Source organism: Phyllobates terribilis, unplaced genomic scaffold (assembly GCF_046119375.1).
Source record: "Phyllobates terribilis strain yellow unplaced genomic scaffold, ASM4611937v1 Scaffold_4__5_contigs__length_816908805, whole genome shotgun sequence".
In the NCBI taxonomy this organism is placed as follows: domain Eukaryota; kingdom Metazoa; phylum Chordata; class Amphibia; order Anura; family Dendrobatidae; genus Phyllobates; species Phyllobates terribilis.
In genome coordinates, this window is record NW_027362764.1 from 217,709,852 (window position 1) to 217,729,960 (window position 20,109).

Sequence of the window (20,109 nt, forward strand, 5' to 3'; positions counted from 1 at the left end):
TGAGTGGCCATCGTTACTTTAAGAAATGAAGGTCAGTCAGTGTGAAAAATTGGAAAAACTTTGAAAGTGTCCCCAAGTGCAGTTGCAAAAACCATCGAGCGCTACAAAGAAACTGGCTCACATGAGGACCACCCCAGGAACGGAAGACCAAGAGTCACCTCTGCTTCTGAGGATAAGTTTATCCGAGTCACCAGCCTCAGAAATCGCAGGTTAACAGCAGCTCAGATTAGAGACCAGGTCAATGCCACACAGAGTTCTAGCAGCAGACACATCTCTTCAACAACTGTTAAGAGGAGACTTTGTGCAGCAGGCCTTCATGGTAAAATAGTTGCTAGAAAACCACTGCTAAGGACAGGCAACAAGCAGAAGAGACTTGTTTGGTCTAAAGAACACAAGGAATGGACATTAGACCAGTGGAAATCTGTGCTTTGGTCTGATGAGTCCAAATTTGAGATCTTTGGTTCCAACCACCGTGTCTTTATGCGACGCAGAAAAGGTGAACAGATGGACTCTACATGCCTGGTTCCCACCGTGAAGCATGGAGGAGGAGGTGTGATGGTGTGGGGGTGCTTTGCTGGTGACACTGTTGGGGATTTATTAAAAATTTAAGGCATACTGAACCAGCATGGCTACCACAGCATCTTGCAGCGGCATGCTATTCCATCCGGTTTGCGTTTAGTTGGACCATCATTTATTTTTCAACAGGACAATGACCCCAAACACACCTCCAGGCTGTGTAAGGGCTATTTGACCAAGAAGGAGAGTGATGCCTCCACAGTTACCAGACCTGAACCCAATCAAGATGGTTTGGGGTGAGCTGGACCGCAGAGTGAAGGCAAAAGGGCCAACAAGTGCTAAGCATCTCTGGGAACTCCTTCAAGATTGTTGGAAGACCATTTCCGGTGACTAGCTCTTGAAGCTCATCAAGAGAATGCCAAGTGTGTGCAAAGCAGTCATCAAAGCAAAAGGTGGCTACTTTGAAGAACCTAGAATATAAGACATATTTTCAGTTGTTTCCCACTTTTTTGTTAAGTATATAATTCCACATGTGTTAATTCATAGTTTTGATGTCTTCAGTGCGAATGTACAATTTTCATAGTCATGAAAATACAGAAAAATCTTTAAATGAGAAGGTGTGTCCAAACTTTTGGTCTGTACTGTATATATATATATATATATATATATATATATATATATATATATATATATGTTAGAATTTCTTTTTATTATGAGCCTAATCTTAGTTTTAAACATAATTACTATTATTTATACATAAGTACTGTAATAAGCTCTTGTTCCTATGAAACGTATAATTGTTTGTGAAATGCCACAGTGTTTCAGAATCAAACATACAGTACCTGGCTCGTGTCGCACAGCCAGTGCGTGATATGTGGATCAGGCAGCATGTATCAGATGTCAGGTTCACATTAAGTCTCTTTGACTTGGTCAGTCTCGCTGCAGCAAAGTTTCAAACTTGACTCATCCTTCACATAATAAATACCACCCTTTAGTTACATCAGGTTTCTGGGTGATCCAGAGAGAAAAAGTCACTTTAAAGTTGGTAAACATTGGGGTCTTGAGTGTGGGACCCCTTCATCAACTCAGAATTTCGGATCATTTAATGGAACTTCCATTTTTCAGCACCATTTCTGCATGAAATGTTCTGATTCTATATAATTTAGCTATTCATTAGAATGAATCCAGTACAGATGTATAGTGTCCATTTTAGCACATGATATCAAAATCAAACATCAGAATGATGTCAGTTTGAGACTAAATACCCTGTCTGATTTTGATAAGCGACTTTGACAAGTGACTGACAAGTGACTTTGATATCTGACTTTGACAAGTGACTTTTATATCTGACTTTGATATCTGACTATGATAAGTGACTTTGATAAGGTACTTTTACAACTGTAATAATAATAATAAAAAAGTCACTCGTCGCTGATAGGACTTGAACCCAAAACTCTATGTCTAGAAGCCAGTGCACTAACCATTGAGCTATAAACTCAGTTGAAGAAACCTAGCCGTTCTATTTGGTTTTGTGATTTTCAGTGCAAACCTGTCTGAACTCATTGGGACTTTAACAAATAGCTCCTCAAAGCCAAATTCAAATGATGTGTAATTTTGATGTGTGTCTGATGTGTGAATTTCTTTAAACATGAGAATCAGAATGATTTTTAGTCACCCTGAGTATTTTCATGATTGATCTCATAAGACAAGAAAAGCTACCAGTCTCTATAACTTGACTAGTTGGCTTAAAAGGGTTGTCCAGTACTTTTAAAAATATGCCAATGTGTTTTAATGATAAAAAGAAGCTTCTTTCTAATTACCTCCTGGTGCTGTTTCTGCCTGTGAGTGGCGCTATCGGTGGCCGTTCACAGGCAGCACGTGACCTCCCGCTGATGTCACGTCAAGTGAGGCGTGACTCAGCGCTGGGGTCCCCGCGGGTTGTGGGCATGGTTATTCCCCGTGTCACACCCAGCATCCACCGCGCGCTTTCCCAATGAATGGGGACAGGGAGAGCGCGCGGTGGATGCCGGGTATGACGCTTGGGGATAACCCTGCCCACAACCCAGCAGCCACTGGTGGAAAGCAGAAGAGGGACCCTCATTTGCAGCCTGGACTTGTCATGACGTCAGCGGATGTCAGAGCCAGCTGAAGCCGGGGGTCACGTGATGCCTGTGAGCAGCCAGTCTATGGTGAGGGGAGGAGGAAAACGGAACTGGAGACAGATGCAAAGAGAAAACTGTTCAAAAATGCAGGACACAAGTCATATAATAAGTAACCAAAAATAGTGTGTTATAAAACATATGTACAAACATATGACAGATTATTCTGAAAAGTCATATGGAACTATAGTTATACTTTAAAGGGAAGCTATCATCAGAAAATTACTTATAGTTTAAATCAGGTATTTGTGTTAAATGTTTTTATTTTTTTTATTTTTTAACATATTAAAATCTGTATTAGAAATAAAACATTGAAGTATTGCAATTTTTACACTGGCCACTGGGGCTTTTTTAGATTCTAACTTCCTATTGTTTCAGGAAACAATACATGTACATAGCCACAATGGTTAGATTCCAACTCTATCTTTTGAAATGTCCTTGTGAAGCAAGGGGAAGCAGGGTTTGCTGTGACATCACGTATTATGAATGGTATATCCTTTGTTTTCAGCTTTATATAGAGGTTACCTGTCAGTGCAATCCTTCCTCTGTTGAAGGAGCCTTGCTGAAAACGGTTCCTGAAAAGACAGATAGTATGATTCTAAAAAAGCCTTAGTGGCCAATGTGAAAATTCTACTATTACTAATTTAGGTTTTTTTTTAAATAAAGATCATTATGTGAACAGAAATTGCCATACATTTTTGGAATGTACATGTAACACAAAAACCTGAGCTACACAATAGGTTATTTTCTGATGATAGCTTCAATTAAAGGAAATCTGTTGGAAGGATTTCACACCCCAAACTATTTATATGCACATGTAGCTCTTTCAGAAACAAATCCAGCAATACCTTTACATGGACAGTCCATTTTTAAGTTACTGAGAAATCAGTGCTTGAATTAATATTCAAATGAGGCTGAAGATCTGAAGCCTTTGCCCCTCCAGCTTTATTCCCCACCCAGTGCCACCTCCTCCTGCTTGTCTGACTTTGCCTGAAGTTGCACAGCATAAAGACTGTCAGTCCAGCAGAAGTAGTTGCTGCTGGATGGGGAATAGAGTCAGAGTGACAGAGGCTTCAGATCTACAAATAGCTCCTCACCATCATTTGGGATGGGGGGTGACATTCTGCTGACAAGATTCCCTTTAAAGCAGTCTTGCACTCAGTGGTCACTCATTCATTCTATTAAGTAACATATAAAACTACTAACTATCATACCGTGCCGCTGAAGTGGAAAAGTTGGGCAGTCTGCTTTCTTGAGATACAATGCCTTAACACCAGTTTTTTTCAATGGTACTTGCTCTCAAATAACAAATTATCTTACTTCTCAGATTATACTGGTCTTCAGCTCAAGGCAGGATTGGAAACATATAAAGGGCAAAGAGCCTTGAGAGGGCATAATACAGATCTGTTTCTTTTACTATAGTAGATTATTATAGCATATAATTGTAAAAAACAACAACAATAATTTAACAATAAAAAATAATTGGTGAACCTAGGGGATTTTTGTTTATGGGACATTTGTTTGTGGTCAATATTGCTAAAAAGCAACGGACAGAAGGGTAAGGCTGAGTTCACACGATGCGTTTTTCATGCGTTTCCGCGGCGTTTTTGCAGTTGCGTAAACGCCGCGGAAACGCATGAAAAACGCATGGTAGCAGGGCAGCAATGTTCCCCAATTGAAATCCACATGTCCTGTGTCCATGATGCGGATTTTTCCGCAGCGTAATCGCTGCGGTCAAAAATCCGCAGCATGTCAATTAATTTTGCGGAAACGCTGCTCTTTCGCCGCCATTGACTTGCATTAGACCGCATGGAATCCGCATCACTGTATATGTTGATGCGCTTTTCATGCGATCTAATGTGCGGATGGTACCCGGGTGTGGATGAGAGGACTCTCATCCAGACCCAGGTACCATTAAAAAAAAAAGAATAAAATAAAAAATACATATATTCTCACCTTCTGACGGCCCGCGCAGCGCTCCTGCTTGATTCCCCGCACTTCGCGGTTGAATGAAGAAGGACCTTCGCTGACGTCAGAGTCATGTGACGGGTCACGTGACGCTGACGTCGGAAGGTCCTAAAGTCTTCACTGCCGGCAGCCGGGACCGAGCGAAGCAGGACACCGGGGGCCATCAGAGGGTAAAGTATATATTTATTTTTTATTTTTTGACATTCACACACTATATAAATCCATGCCGGTTGCATGGATTTATATAGTGTGAAGTTGACAAGCACTTTCCAAGTGATGCTAAAATCGCTTGGGAAGCGCTTGTCAACCCGCATGCGGAAATGAAAGTGAAGAACACTTCATTTCCGCATGTCCCTGGCAGGAAACCGCATGTACAATCCGCATGAGTTTTTTCCTGCCAGAGAGATGCAGAAACGCTCAGGAAAAAATCCTGAGCATTTCTGCATCGTGTGCACATACCCTAATTGTTACTCTCTGAAAACAAACAGAAAATAATTCCGTAAAAGGACAAACACTTCTCCTTTTACTGACACAATCATTGTCAGCAGTGTCTTCAGATTCATAACAATGCCAAATTGAGAAGTCCAATATAGTCTTTTGACACTTAAGGACCATTAATCATATTTAAGCATGATTTATGAATAGTAAGGCTGTATTTAACCTGATTAAGCTGTCAAAAATCCACAAGATGTGCCTGTTTTCAAGGTTGATTTTTAATACATTTTTAGGGTCGGGACAATACAACAATATATTTATTCAATGGATAAAAATAAATTTCATCTTGGCTATTTGATCACAATAATATAAAATAGTTAGTAGTAAACAGGCCCAGTGCTACTAGTAAGATATATTTTTTTAAATACAGTATATTATGTTTACAATAAAGGTGTCATTAAAGGGGTTGTCCAGGTTAATTTTTTTTTCCCAAAACGCAGCCATGTTTGATCGTGGACTGTGTCGAGTATTTTAGTTCTGCCCCTTCATATAATATAGCTTAGTAAAGCATATTGTATTTGCACTATGTTTCCCCTACTGTAAAATTAAGAGTCATTTAATGGCAACGTAATTTATTTTCTGTTAAAATTCTGCTGTGTTTCTGAGCTGCTACATGTGACTTCCAGTTGATCATTTACTGCTACAGTCCGTTCAGAACAGATCATAGAGATTTTCTCTCTGTGTTTTGAACAGAATGTAGTTTGTCAAGCATGCACAGCCTTGCATGCAGGGGGCAGTACTCAGCTTGAAGCTCTCAGAGCAATGTGCTTTGAATGGTGATGTAATGGGGGATATGGCCAGTGATGTTCTGCAAGTTTTATAGCGATGGAAGGGGAGCAGAAAACACAGAGAGTGCAAGCTCCACAAAGAGCAAATAATCTTAAAAATTGTTGACTAATGGGCATGGTGACTGGCCTGCCAGAGTGCCGCATTACATTATAATGAATGTATACATTATATGATTCATTGCTCCCCTAGTACACTAAGCCTGTGTGGTTCCAGTATCAGCACAAGTAACATTATTGCCTCTAAGAGAGTCTCAAGACAGTGCATCCTAGAAGTGCTATGAAGGTGAAACTGTGGGCAGCGATTTATCCATCTTGAGACTGTATAGGAGTCTCAGGATGGTGCTTTGCAGGAGAAGTGGGCAGTGAGTGAGCTGTAGGACAGATACTGCTATGTCTCCTGGGAAATGTAAACTAGGGGCACAAGGGCAGAAATGATAGGAAGTTCACAATGTAAACAATAACAAACATCAGGGATAGCTGCAGAACGCCTGAAGGGGAGCTAAAAAAAGAGAAATACAGGTAAAGTGAGAGAAGGTCTAAAGACTCATTACTGGGACAGACAGATCATTTTTTTGTGGCCAGAAAACCCCTTTAAGCATAGAAATATTCCTATGGTCTTTGCTTGCAATGGCACGACAATAAAAGTCTTTGAATGCAGCGTCAGATAACACAGAAAATCTAATACTGCTGCAATATAATGTAAAATCTGATATGGCTAGAAGCTAAAGACTTCAGATTAAATTTAAAAAAAAAGCACTTTAATTTATAATTAAATATCATGTGTTAAAATTTTCTTTTGGTCTTTCAGAAGGTTTTGTACCTTTATGTTTTAGACTTCTAGTCCAGATGTTACATCAATGCAGAATATTTCTCTTATATTGTATAGTAGGATTAGAGCAGCTAGGCTTGTGGCTGAATCCAAAAACCACATATAGTTTCTAATGTAAACTTGACCTAGCACACTAAAATAGACATTATGAAACGATTTGTTCTGAAATCAATGAATTTTATTCATGTATGTTACATTCGGTTATGCTTGCTTAACCAAACAAGTGTAATCAGTAATACACAGAAAGCATATTGCTGTGAAATGAGGGAAAATGAGAAGAATATGCATGGTAGCTTATTTATTTTGAATAGCGAATGCAAGAACAAGATAGGAACAGGTTAATGAAGAGAATCTACAAAATGGAAATGTAGCATAAGAAATTATCTGTAGTTGAAATCTAGTTTTTATACAGTATATAAAACAATCGAAAAATTGTGCTGTTTAGCATCTGCTGTACATCGTTTTATATATTTTTCTTTTTATTGTATAGTGAGGCATTGCTATACAATTGGCTAGCAAAAAAAGCATACTGCTTATATACTTTTCTTTTTTCATGATTCAAAAGATTGCATATGAGACTTGATGATGTAGAGTGATATATATCGGGCTCCATCATATCCCCCAAGATGTTATGTGAACAATACCTAAATAGTACCATGTGTCTTTTGAGAAAGGTTGCATGCACCATAAGGCCTCTTTCACACGTCAGTGTTTCCAGTACATGTGACAGTTTTCACACGTACTAGAGACACTGACACACCTAGACCCATTCAAATGAATGGGTCTTCGCACATGTAAGTGTTTTTTCATGGACCATGTGTCCATGGGCAAAACACATTGACATGTCCTTCTTTTACATGCTGCACGGGCCGCAAAACGTCCCACACTGATGACACACAGATGACATCTGTGTGTTATCAGCGTGACATGTACCAGCACCTGGGAATCAGCGGTACAGTTAGTGCTGTTCCCAAGCGCCGGGTGCTGAAGGAATCACTCATCATTGTCCTCTGCTTGATCTGCGATCAGCACTGGCAAGGGACAATGTTGAGCATAGTATTCACCTCCCATGTCTCCAAAACCTGTAAAGAATAAAATAAAAAAAACATTATACTCCCCTGTCTTGAAGCGACCGCACACGCTGAGAAGCTCGAGGAGAATAAATCGCAGCGAGCGGGCTCCTGACCTGCATTGAGCTCAGTGAGCAGTGTTCTGTCACTCACTGAGCACAGCACAGGTCAGGGATCCGCTCACTGCAGCGAGACATTCTCCTCTGCACCTCACTGTGTGCAGTCGCCTTGAGACAGGTGAGTATAATAATTTTTTTATTTTATTCTTATTTTTACAGGTTTTGGAGACATCGTGAGGTGAATACTACTCTCAACATTGTACTTTGCTTGCGCTGATCGCAGCGTCGGCAGGGGACAATGATGACAGCTGCCTTCAGCACCCGGCGCTTGGGAACAGCGCTAACTGTGCTGCTGATTCCCAGGCACCGGTACATGTGATCCTGATGCGGCAGTATTCCACACAGGTACACACGGACATGGATATCTCCGGTACTGTTTTTTCCAGTGCCGAAAATATCCGTACGTGTGAAAGAGCCCTAGGGAAAACTTAGTCAACCTTCCATCCAGCCATATCACATACATCCAGAAGAAATGAGAGAGCAGCACCTCTGACTTCCTCCAGATGTATGTGATTTGTCCAAAGGCGAGGAGAGTGAAGCCGGCGCTGATTGGTCTCAAGGATTGCATGACATAACAACGTCATGCCATCGCCGGGAGAGCCAGTCCTGACACCACTGGAACGGTGCCCGCACCAGAGGTGAGCAGTGTTATTATTTTACAAGGAAGAAACTTGAGGAATGAGAAGTGGCTGTCCAAGTAGTGGACAACCCCTTTAAGACTTCATAATTATATTGATTCCATCAGATTAAAAGACAAAGAAGGCCGAAACATCTTTACATTCTCTTTCTGCTATATTTGTCTTTTAATCTAATAAAATGAATAAAAAGATGATGTTTTATCCTATAAGATTAAAAGACAAACATAGTAGAAAGACAATGTAACAATGTTTCGCCCTTTATCAAGCAAGACAAGAATAAAGGTAATAATCGTTTCTTGTTTGATAAAGGACATCTGCCTGAAATTTCTCTGCATTCTCTTGCTACAATGTTTCTCTTTTAATCTAGTGGCATGAATACAGTGATAAAGTTTTAACCTATCTCTGGTGCCTTGGAGATGCCTTCTTGAACATTGTACCATGTCTTAGTTGTATCAGTTTTATTGTTGTGGCCCTGAGAATTTCATGTGGACATCTTATAAGCTCTTTATATTTCTTTGTTGTAGTTATTGAAGTTTGTTTATTTGGGGGAAATTGCTAAAAAGATATGAAATTTATAGGAGTTTTTTTTTCAAATGTAAACATTCTTAAAGAAAATCTGTTACTAGGTTTTTGCTACTTCAACTGAGAGCAGCAAAGACCCTGATTCCAGTGATGTATGATTTACTGGGCTGTTTACTGTACTTTTGATGAAATCCCTGTTTTATCAGCTGCAGATATACTAGTTTTATAACCTTGCCCACCCCACTGATTGGTAGCCTTCTGTGTCTACTGTGCATAGGCAGAAAGCTGTGAATCAGTGGTGTGGGTGGTTATATAGAGCTCATGAATATGGAGGATTACATGGTAGCAGGTTTACTAGTCATCTAGTGATCATCTCCTGCTGATAATGCAGTGATTTTATCAAAATAGCAGCAAAAAGCCCAGTAAGTGACACATTGCTGGAATCAGGGTCTCTGTCTCTAAATTATGCTGCTCTCAGTTTAGGTGGCAACAACCTGCTGACAGATACCCCATAACAATATTAGGCTCTATTCGCTCTGCATTCAGTGTGTACAAGTATACTCTGCAAAATGTCTCCCTGCATACTCTGAATGTATTCATAGATCTCTAAGGATCTATTGGATGATACAAGATATACCAGTAAACTTTTTTTCACTGTACAGTAACAAGGAAGCCTATGGATGATGTATGCATACAATTGCATATAGCTGGTAAGTACCTACTGTCTGGTCAGTCAGCAGAGACGGTTGACTTGGGTGTCCCTAATGTGAGAGGAGACCGTGACAGAAGATAGTGAGATCCTAGAGGAGGAAAGGAGAGAAGTAAGAAATACAGAGTGATCGATCGGCGACGGGTCCTGGGACGGGACGCCTAGCAGTATGGCCCCTAGTTTTTAACTCCGAGAGGTAACGGGCCAGGACGAAGTAGAGAACGTGAGATGAAGAGAGTGCCCAAGCGGGAGTTCCAAGTCGTCAGTCGCATAGAAGCTAAGTAACAGCCACATTGGCAAACTAGTTCCCTTGAGGGGGAAGAAGATGCGGAACTGCAGGTTGAAAATATGACTCTCACTAACTGAAGTGTAGTACTGAGCTGTGTTGTGATGAAGGTGAACTAGTGGAAACAGGAACCAAGTGCGTTAAAAGAAAGGAACAGTGACTGTGTATGAAAATGCTCCATATGATGAAGTAAACGTTTATTAAGCTGTGCACCCACTATCTACTGTATATATTCCCTACCAAGTTTTCGTTCAGTAAAAAGTTTATTTTTGACTGGTGGTCTTCCTCATTGAAGTCCTCATCATCTGGTCCTGGCCAACCAAAGTCCATCGGTAACATGCTGTCTGCAAGGGCGTAGCGCCCCCATAGCAGAGGTTCACGTACCCAGCCAGGACCCCCATCTTCATGTAACGTGCCATGTCGCAAGGGATGAGTACCTCGCCCACGACTACCGCCCCGCGCCACGTTACACATTTAACAGGTTTATTAAAAACCCTGTAGTATAGTATTAATGAGCACTGGAGCTTGTTTTTCTTTGGTCTATTAGCCTGTGATTTGGGCATTATTCAGACTTAATTTTCTTTCTCCAATGTTGAAAAAAATTGCCAGGTTTTCATCAGTGTTCTGCATCATGCTTTCAGCAGTTTGGTCAGTGTATAAGGTTTTACACTCAGCGTTTCTCATCATTTTTCATCATGTGCAAAAATAAGAAAACCTGTTGGAGATTTCTCAACCTTTTCTTATCAGTCAAATGGACAGGACTAGGCTGCTTTCACGGACTCATAGACCTGAATTGATGCGTGAGTCAAACGTGTCTGGGTATGGAAAAAGGATGCCTGAATAAGTCCTCAGCTTGTTCTTTTCATTCTTCTTATGATAAAAATTAGTTTTTGCATTGACTCCCACCTAATATCCTTGCTTGAAAAAATATTTTGTTAACATGATATATTTATAATCTGATTCTTAGATTTATGATGCAGAATAACCTTTTCACTGTAGTTTAGAATTGATCTCGTTTTCTTCATTTGTTATGTTTTAATCGAAGATTTTTTGTTTCTGACTTCCTGTTATCTTTTTATCTGAATTTTAGGGCAGCGACCTTGATTGTAAAATAAAGGAAATCAAGAATAATGGTGAAATAATCTCTGAAGATCAAGTGACAGAATGGTTTATTCAGCTACTTCTTGGGGTACATTACATGCATGAGAGGTAAATTTTTTAAATGTATTTTTCACCCTCTTCTCTATAACATAATGCTAGGCCTTTTCATACTAATAATCCATTGGGTGAAAGTTGAAGATCCCTTATTTCTTTTTTTGTAGTATCACATCATTTAGGAGAAATTATGAGAAATATACTATAGTCTATGAACAGTTAGTTCCTGTTTCTCACTGCTACGATTTTAGTAGATCATCTTCAAAGAAGGTGCTTATTGCTTTTAAAATGAAACCATTCTGACTCCTAATGAGTTGCGCTTAAATAAATATTAATTTACAGTATATTAGGAATAGAAGAACTCATTCCAAATTGATAAGGTCAGATTAAAAATATTTATGGACACAATGTGAAATTGCTAAACCATTAGCAAACACTAGCCATTGCAATCCCTTTACGTACAATGCATGGTTGGTAAAACAAGAATCATTCTTGCATGAAAAGATTGTTTCAATCATATGAATTATTTTTGTGCGTGTTTGGGAGAATACTCACTGTTTTTTTAGTTTGTTAGTGTGTCTAGATGTGGGCTGCGTGCAGCGCTGGTGGGTGTGGACCCTCTGCGCCACGGGCCGGGCTTACACTGGAGGTTCTTGACTAAGTGTCTACTGGGTCTTCACTAAGGCCTCTGATGGTGAGGATAGGCTGGGCTGCCAGCAGACACCATGTACCACTTCAGGATAGTCCCAAGGACTGTAGCAGCTAACTGGAGGGAAAGAGGTGTGGGTGCGAGGTATAGGAGGGCGAGACAGAAGCGTAGTCAGACATTCAGAGGTTGGTTAGTTTCATAGTAGAAAGCCAGAGTCAGGGATGGAGAAGTCAAACAGAGTGGGTAAACAGGCCGGGTCCAGAATGGGAGACAGAATACAGAGAAATGCATAAATAAGGTGCTAGCAAGCTAGGAACCAATATTCAGGCAAAGAGTGATGGGAGGAGCTGCTTAATATCGACCCTGCTGTTACGGAATAGGCCAGGGAACCTAATCTCTGTAAGACACAGCAGGGTTAAATTCCTGCATAGACCAGCCATGCCTCCCTAAGGCCAAATGGAAGCTACATGCTGATGCAGCAGTGCAGAAGAGTACTGCAAAAGGCAACTCAACGAGACTGCCTGACACGAGGGCTGTCCATGGCATAAATTGGGACTCCACTGGTTCTGGAAGCCTTAAAAGAGTGTGATTATAAAATGTATAACTCCGACAGTCATTAAATTTTTTTTTTACCATTATTAAATTCACTTACTCCACAAACAGTGGCGCAAAATCCACAAGCAACAATCATTGCTGAACATGTGGTTAGGGCAAAGGGGCTATTCCTCTATATCCTCCACAAAGGAGACATCCACTAACTCAATAAACTACAGACTTGTTCCCTTTGTATTAGGTTTCAGGTTTTTAGGACTACAACGTCCTACCTCTTTGGCACCTCAAGAAATACCATCTCACAAGCACAAATTCTCATAACACGCACCAGGAACTGCCATAGACCTGTATGGTCTTAAAGGGGTTGTACCTTTTTACATTTTGTTTTGTCCCATTGTTATTTTACACCGGTGTACACCAAACAGCAATATACTCGTCCTTCCAGGGTTCAGTGGTGCTTCTCCGCTGCTGCTCTCATCTTTGTTGATCAGCTACAGCAGTGACATCATGACTACATTGCACATCACTGCTGCAGCCAATCAATAAGCTCAGTGGCTCATTCCATCTATATTGGAAGAGCTGTTAAGCTCAGTGATTGCCCGCAGTACAGATATGCATTGTAGATGTGAATTCACGGCTGCAACCAATCAACAAGGATGCAAAGATGGAAGCTACAGCAGAGTATATCACTGCAGTTTTAAACTTGTTCACACCTCCGGGCAAAAAAAAAAAATGAAAAGAGAAAACCCTTTGGGGTACTATTTGGATCAAATTCAACATTCTAAATGCTTGTATTCAAATCAGCTATAAAGTGGACATTGATGAGGCTAGGTATTTGACTGTATAGCTGGCTGTATGGTGCTGTTATTTGAGCACTGTGTGATGGTGTTTTATCTGCTAATGTTGGCAGTATTATTCTACCAGCGTTTAGCCCATGCCTATATATTGTACATATGCTGGTAAACCACAGACCACAGTGAAAAAAATTAAAACAAAGAAAACTTCCCATGTAACATGAAGGTGTCATTTCATATTCTAATTAATGCAATGTTACTATTGATTTTGGATTTGTTGTATGTGTTTTGGATTAGCGTTATCCTTGCATTTAAATGCTTCTCCAAAGATTTTGTATAAATTTACATCAGACATTAATCATCTTTGTATATATGGATTATATTGTGTTTCTCCAATCCACTACTAAGCCGTATCGTGCAGCATAAATTCCTTGGATTATTTGTTGATTTTTCTTTTTTAGGTCACAGAGATCGCTGCTACATGCTGCTTTTTCTTGTCCTTGTTTTCCACTGTCTGTTTAATTATATAGATTTGTTTCCTATTCTTCTTGTTTCCTTGTGACCCAATCACCTGATTATTAGCTTGACAGAATTCCTGGCGCAAGTTCATCTGTGCTTTACACAGAAACAAAAGCATTTAGCAAAACAGATTTGCGTTTTTAATTTCGTTTGACCTCCCTTTATTTGCATTTTTAGGAGAATACTTCACAGAGATTTAAAAGCAAAGAATATCTTTTTGAAAACCAATCTTCTTAAAATTGGTAAGATTTTTATATGATTTGGGTTCTTTTTTATTTTCTAGAAATGACAGCATAACTTTTTAATATTTTTTTAATTGCATTTTTTAATGGGGTATTACCATCTCAATCATGTATAGTCTATCCACAGAATATACCATAAATGTCTGATAGATGTGAATCCCACCTCAAGGACCAGCACCTGTCTTGAGAATAGAGGCCCATCTCACAGAGCTGGAATGGATAGGTGGTCACACATCTCGAACTGTCATCATACACTTATATTGGAGTTCGGAAGTTAGCTGAGCAAGCATCCTGTGACTACATTTCCTTGATAACATGCCCTACCAAGTTAAAGTGTACAAGTGATTATAAAATGAAGTATAAAAAGTATATTTTACTGTGCAAAGGTTTTAGGCAGGAGTCTAAAAAATACTACGAAGTAAGACTACTTTAAAAATTAGAAGTGATAGTAGTTTATTTTTAAAATGCAAAGTAGATGAACAAAAGAGAGATCTATATCAAATCAATATTTCTTGTGAACACTTTTTGCCTTCAAAACAGCATCAATTTAGGTACACTTATACAAAATAAGTGATAATGATCATCATTTTCAGACGTAAGTTGAAATAGTCTTTGACCGAAACAGAAACAGCTTTGTGGGAGTCTTAAAGGGGTTGTCCCAAAAACAAAATACACTTTAATTAATAGATCTTAGAATAAAAATAAGTTTCACGATAGGATATGTTAAAAAAAATGTTCCTGTCCCGATGTAATCATATAAATGTGCCCCTGTGTAATAGATGCATCTGATCATGACGGAACATGGTTGAAGATACACCCAGCCGTGTATATATGTGTGCATATATATATATATATATATATATATATATTTTTTTTTTCTCTCTCTCTCTCTCTCTATATATATATATATATACTGTATATGTGTGTATATATATATATACAGTACAGACCAAAAGTTTGGACACACCTCATTTAAAGATTTTTCTGTATTTTCATGACTTTGAAAATTGTACATTCACACTGAAGGCATCAAAACTATGAATTAACACATGTGGAATTAAATACTTAACAAAAAAGTGTGAAAGAACTGAAAATATGTCTTATATTCTAGGTTCTTCAAAGTAGCCACCTTTTGCTTTGATGACTGCCTTGCACACTCTTGGCATTCTCTTGATGAGCTTCAAGAGGTAGTCACCGGAAATGATTTTCACTTCACAGGTGTGCTCTGTCAGGTTTAATAAGTGGTATTTCTTGCCTTATAAATGTGGTTGGGACCATCAGTTGTGTTGTGCAGAAGTCAGGTGGATACACAGCTGATAGTCCTACTGAAAAGAGTGTTAGAATTTGTATTATGGCAAGAAAAAAGCAGCTAAGTAAAGAAAAACGAGTGGCCATCATTACTTTAAGAAATGAAGGTCAGTCAGTCCGAAAAATTGGGCAAACTTTGAAAGTGTCCCCAAGTGCAGTTGCAAAAACCATCAAGCGCTACAAAGAAACTGGCTCACATGAGGACCACCCCAGGAAAGGAAGACCAAGAGTCACCTCTGCTTCTGAGGATAAGTTTATCCGAGTCATCAGCCTCAGAAATCACAGGTTAACAGCAGCTCAGATTAGAGACCAGGTCAATACCACACAGAGTTCTAGCAGCAGACACATCTCTTCAACAACTGTTAAGAGGAGACTTTGTGCAGCAGGCCTTCATGGTAAAATAGCTGCTAGGAAACCACTGCTAAGGACAGGCAACAAGCAGAAGAGACTTGTTTGGGCTAAAGAACACAAGGAATGGACATTAGACTAGTGGAAATCTGTGCTTTTGTCTGATGAGTCCAAATTTGAGATCTTTGGTTCCAACCACCGTGTCTTTGTGCGACGCAGAAAAGGTGAACGGATGAACTCTACATGCCTGGTTCCCACCGTGAAACATGGAGGAGGAGGTGTGATGGTGTGGGGGTGCTTTGCTGGTGACACTGTTGGGGATTTATTCAAAATTGAAGGCATACTGAACCAGCATGGCTACTACAGCATCTTGCAGCGGCATGCTATTCCATCCAGTTTGTGTTTAGTTGGACCATCATTTATTTTTCAACAGGACAATGACCCCAAACACACCTCCGGGCTGTGTAAGGGCCTCCACAGTCACTAGACCTGAAATCAATCGAGACGGTTTGGGTTGAGCTGGACCACAGAGTGAATACAAAAGGGCCAACAAGTGCTAAGCATCTCTGGGAACTCCTTCAAGATTGTTGGAAGACCATTTTCGGTGACTACCTCTTGAAGCTCATCAAGAGAATGCCAAGAGTGTGCAAAGCAGTCATCAAAGCAAAAGGTGGCTACTTTGAAGAACCTAGAATATAAGACATATTTTCAGTTCTTTCACACTTTTTTGTTAAGTATATAATTCCACATGTGTTAATTCATAGTTTTGATGCCTTCAGTGTGAATGTACAATTTTCATAGTTATGAAAATACAGAAAAATCTTTAAATGAGAAGGTGTGTCCAAACTTTTGGTCTGTACTGTATATATATATAGCGGGTCAAATAAGGCACCAATTTTCTAACAAAATATATTTCTAAAGGTGCTATTGACATGAAATTCTCACCAGATGTTGGTAACAAAAAAACCATGCAATCCACACAGTCAAAGAAATCAAACCATAGCTGTCCATAAATTAAGTTTTGCGTAATGAAAAATGAATGACACAGGGAAAAAGTATTGAACACATGAAGAAATAGCTGCAAAAAGCCATGCAAAGTCATGACACCAGCTGAAATCTATCAGTAATTAGAAAGCAATCCTGCCACTTAGTGAAAAATAAGATCAGCTGGTTCAACTGAAGACCTATTAAAAGATGTCTCGTTACCAAAGTGTCACACAAGAAACATCTCATGATGGGTAAAACCAGTAAGCTGTCTCAAGATCTTTGCAACCTTACTGTTGCAAAACATACTGATGGCATTGGTTCTTGAAGAATTTGATCCAGTTCCAGTGATCACACTGTTGGGGCCATAATCCAGAAGTGGAAAGAGCATAATTTCACTATACACCTACCTCGACCAGTTGCTCCCCGCAAGATTGCAGACAGAGGAGTGAAAAGTATTATCAGAAGAGTTGTCCCAAAGCCAAGGACCACCTGTGGAGAGCTACAGAAAGACCTAAAATCAGCAGGTTTCAAAGAAAACTAATTGATGCACTCAACCTCAATGGCTTGCATGGTCGCTGTAGTATCGGCGTCTCTGCCCCCTGGCAGGCAGAGATGCCGTCCCACTCACCGCTGCGCTCCCTGCCCGGCGTCCTCCGGCGCTTCTGCCTCTGTTGCTGTCGGCACGTGCAACTCCCCGAGCACTGTGCTTAGGACGCGCGCGCTCCCCCCTTTTAAAGGGGCCGGAGGACCTCTCATATAAAAGGCACCTCCTCCAAAATGGAGGTGCCCATGCAAGGTTGTAGCTTTGTGTGTTATACTCTGCTTCAGCCCTCAGGTCCCGCTGCTAGCCTGACTACCAGTCCAACCCGCCAGCCTGACTACCAGTCCAGCCCGCCAGCCTGACTACCAGTCCAGTCCGCCAGCCTGACTACCAGTCCAGTCCGCCAGCCTGACTACCAGTCCAGCCCGCCAGCCTGACTACAAGTCCAGTCCGCCAGTCTGACTACAAGTCCAGTCCGCCAGTCTGACTACTAGTCCAGTCCGCCAGCCTGACTACTAGTCCAGTCCGCCAGTCTGACTACCAGTCCTGTCCGCCTGCTTGTCTACTCTCCAGCCCGACAGTCTGTCTACAGTTCAGTCCGCCAGTCTGTCTATTGGCTCTGCCCGCCTGCTTACCTGGAAGCACCTGCCTGTTACCTGCCGTGCCTGCTAGCCCGCTTACCCAGAAGCACCTGCCTGTTACCTGCCGTGCCTTCCAGCCCACTTACCTAGAAGCACCTGCCTGTTACCTGCCATGCCTACTAGCCAGCCTACCTGGAGGCTCCTGCTTGTTACCTGCTGTGTCTGCCAGTCTGTCTGCCCGGATCACCCGTCAGCCTGCCTGCTGTGCTCATCTACTGTACCGGTCAGTCCCTGGCTTCTGACCCGTGGGAGTCACTTGCTCTCATACAAGGTCGGTCCCAGAGTAGCACCTGGTCCCTCTGCTCGGTCCTTCCCTGGTCACGGAGTCGATTGAGCCGCCGTACGACCTTGGTCAGTTCGAGTTGATACCTAGTTATGCCCCTCTGGTCCCTCCTTGCACCGCAGCACAGAGGTTCCACCACCCGGATCTGTAACAGTCGCTCACCATGCAAGACTCCATTGCTGAGCAAAAAGCATGTTCAGGCGTGTTTATAGTTTGCTCAACAACATTTAGACAAACCTTTGAAGTATTGAGAGAATATAGTCTGGTCAGATGAGTCCAAAATTGAATTCTTTTGATGCCAAATACACATGTTACAAGTTTGGAGGATAAAAGTCACAGCATATCACCCCAAAAACACATAGATACGGTGAAGGTTGGAAGTGGGAACATCATGGTGTGGGGCTGTTTTTCTGCATATGGTACTGGCAAGCTTCATATGATTGAAGGAAGGATGAATGGATAAATGTATCGAGACATTCTTAATTAAAATCTGCTGCCATCTACCAGGATGATGAAGATGAAACGAGGATGCACATTTCAGCAAGACAATGATCCCAAACACACAGCCAAGGAAATGCTCAGTTGGTTTCAGAGAAAGAAAATAAAGCTGCTAGAATGGCCTGGCCAATCACCTGACCTAAATTCAATAGAACATTTATGGAAGGAATTAGTGCTCCGATTTCATAGAAGGAGCCCATGGAACTTTCAGGATTTGAAGAGTGTTTGTGTAGAAGAATGAGCCAAAATCACACCTGAGCAATGCATGCGACTAGTTTCTCCACACAGGAGGAGTTTTGAAGCTGTCATCACCAACAAAGGCTTTTGTACGAAGTATTATATTAATTTTAGTAAATGTGTTGAATACTTTTTCCCTGTGTCACTACACATAACTTAATTTATGGGCATCTGTGGTTTGATTTCTTTACCTGTGTGTATGGAGCTTATTCACACTTTGCAACTAAAACAGCTTGCACTGTTGTGGGAAGCCTTTCTACAAGATTTTGGTTTGTGTGTCTGTGGGAATTTTTGCCCATTCTTCCAGAAGAGCCTTTGTGAGGTCAGACACTAATGTTGGATGAGAGGACCTGGCTCTCTATCTCTGTTTTAGTTAATCTCAATAATGCTCAATGGGGTAAAGGACAGGTCTCTACTGTCAAGTACTGACACACCAAATTCACCCAACCATGCCTTCATGGATCGTGCTTTGTGCACTGGGCACTGTCATATTGGAAAAGAAAAGGGCCATCCCCAAACTGTACACTAAATTGCAAACACAGAATTGTCTGAAATATCTTGGCGTACTGAAGGATTAAGATTTTCTTTTGCTGGAAATAAGGGACTTAGGGCAACCCTTAAAAAACAACCCCTTACATTTTACTTTCTTTCACAAGCTGTCACGCAGGGTGTGGGAAAGACTTAGTGGAACACAGAGGGAAGAGGGAAAGGGAGCCCAGACACTAGGGAGAGGGGGAAGTGGAGACCTCCTAGTCTGGTCTAATGTCACCCTGCCTCAACTACCGTTCCTATATTGGCTCTTCACAAATCGCCGCACGCGTGCCTCGCCCTGACTTTCCCTGGCGTATGGCTAAGGCTAGGGAAGGGAGGAGATGAGCACTAGTCGATCTCCACTAGACTCTATAGACACCAAGAGTAGACAAACGGGGGTGGAATTGTTTAGCTTTAGACGACTCCAGACAAACGCGCACACGGCCTCAAGCTCCAGAGAGTACTGCTCTTGCTAAAGCCTCACCAATTGCAGGGTGACTGTCTGTTACCTCTGACACACCCGTGACTGTACTCCCCTCTACAAGTGGCCTCCAGACACTCAGGAATGGGTTTCTCAGGAAAAGAGGTGTGAATTGAGCGAACCAATATGGGAGCGTTTACCTCTGATGCTGAAACCCTCATCCTCTCCTCTGGACCATAGCCTTTCCAGTGCACCAAGTATTGTAGAGAACGACGTTGGAGATGAGAATATACAATCCTCGAAA

At 41.1% G+C, this 20,109-nt stretch overlaps 1 protein-coding gene across 3 annotated transcripts in view; it reads left to right on the forward strand.

Annotated features, from left to right (window-relative positions):
* The window catches only part of NEK11 (NIMA related kinase 11), a 405,201-nt gene that overhangs the window by 106,142 nt on the left and 278,950 nt on the right, over positions 1-20,109 (forward strand). For all 3 annotated transcript variants that reach the window (XM_073678085.1, XM_073678084.1, XM_073678086.1), the window contains 2 exons: positions 11,190-11,308; positions 13,946-14,010. In XM_073678085.1, coding sequence (XP_073534186.1) covers positions 11,190-11,308; positions 13,946-14,010 — 184 coding nt within the window. The remainder of the gene's footprint in view (positions 1-11,189; positions 11,309-13,945; positions 14,011-20,109) is intronic.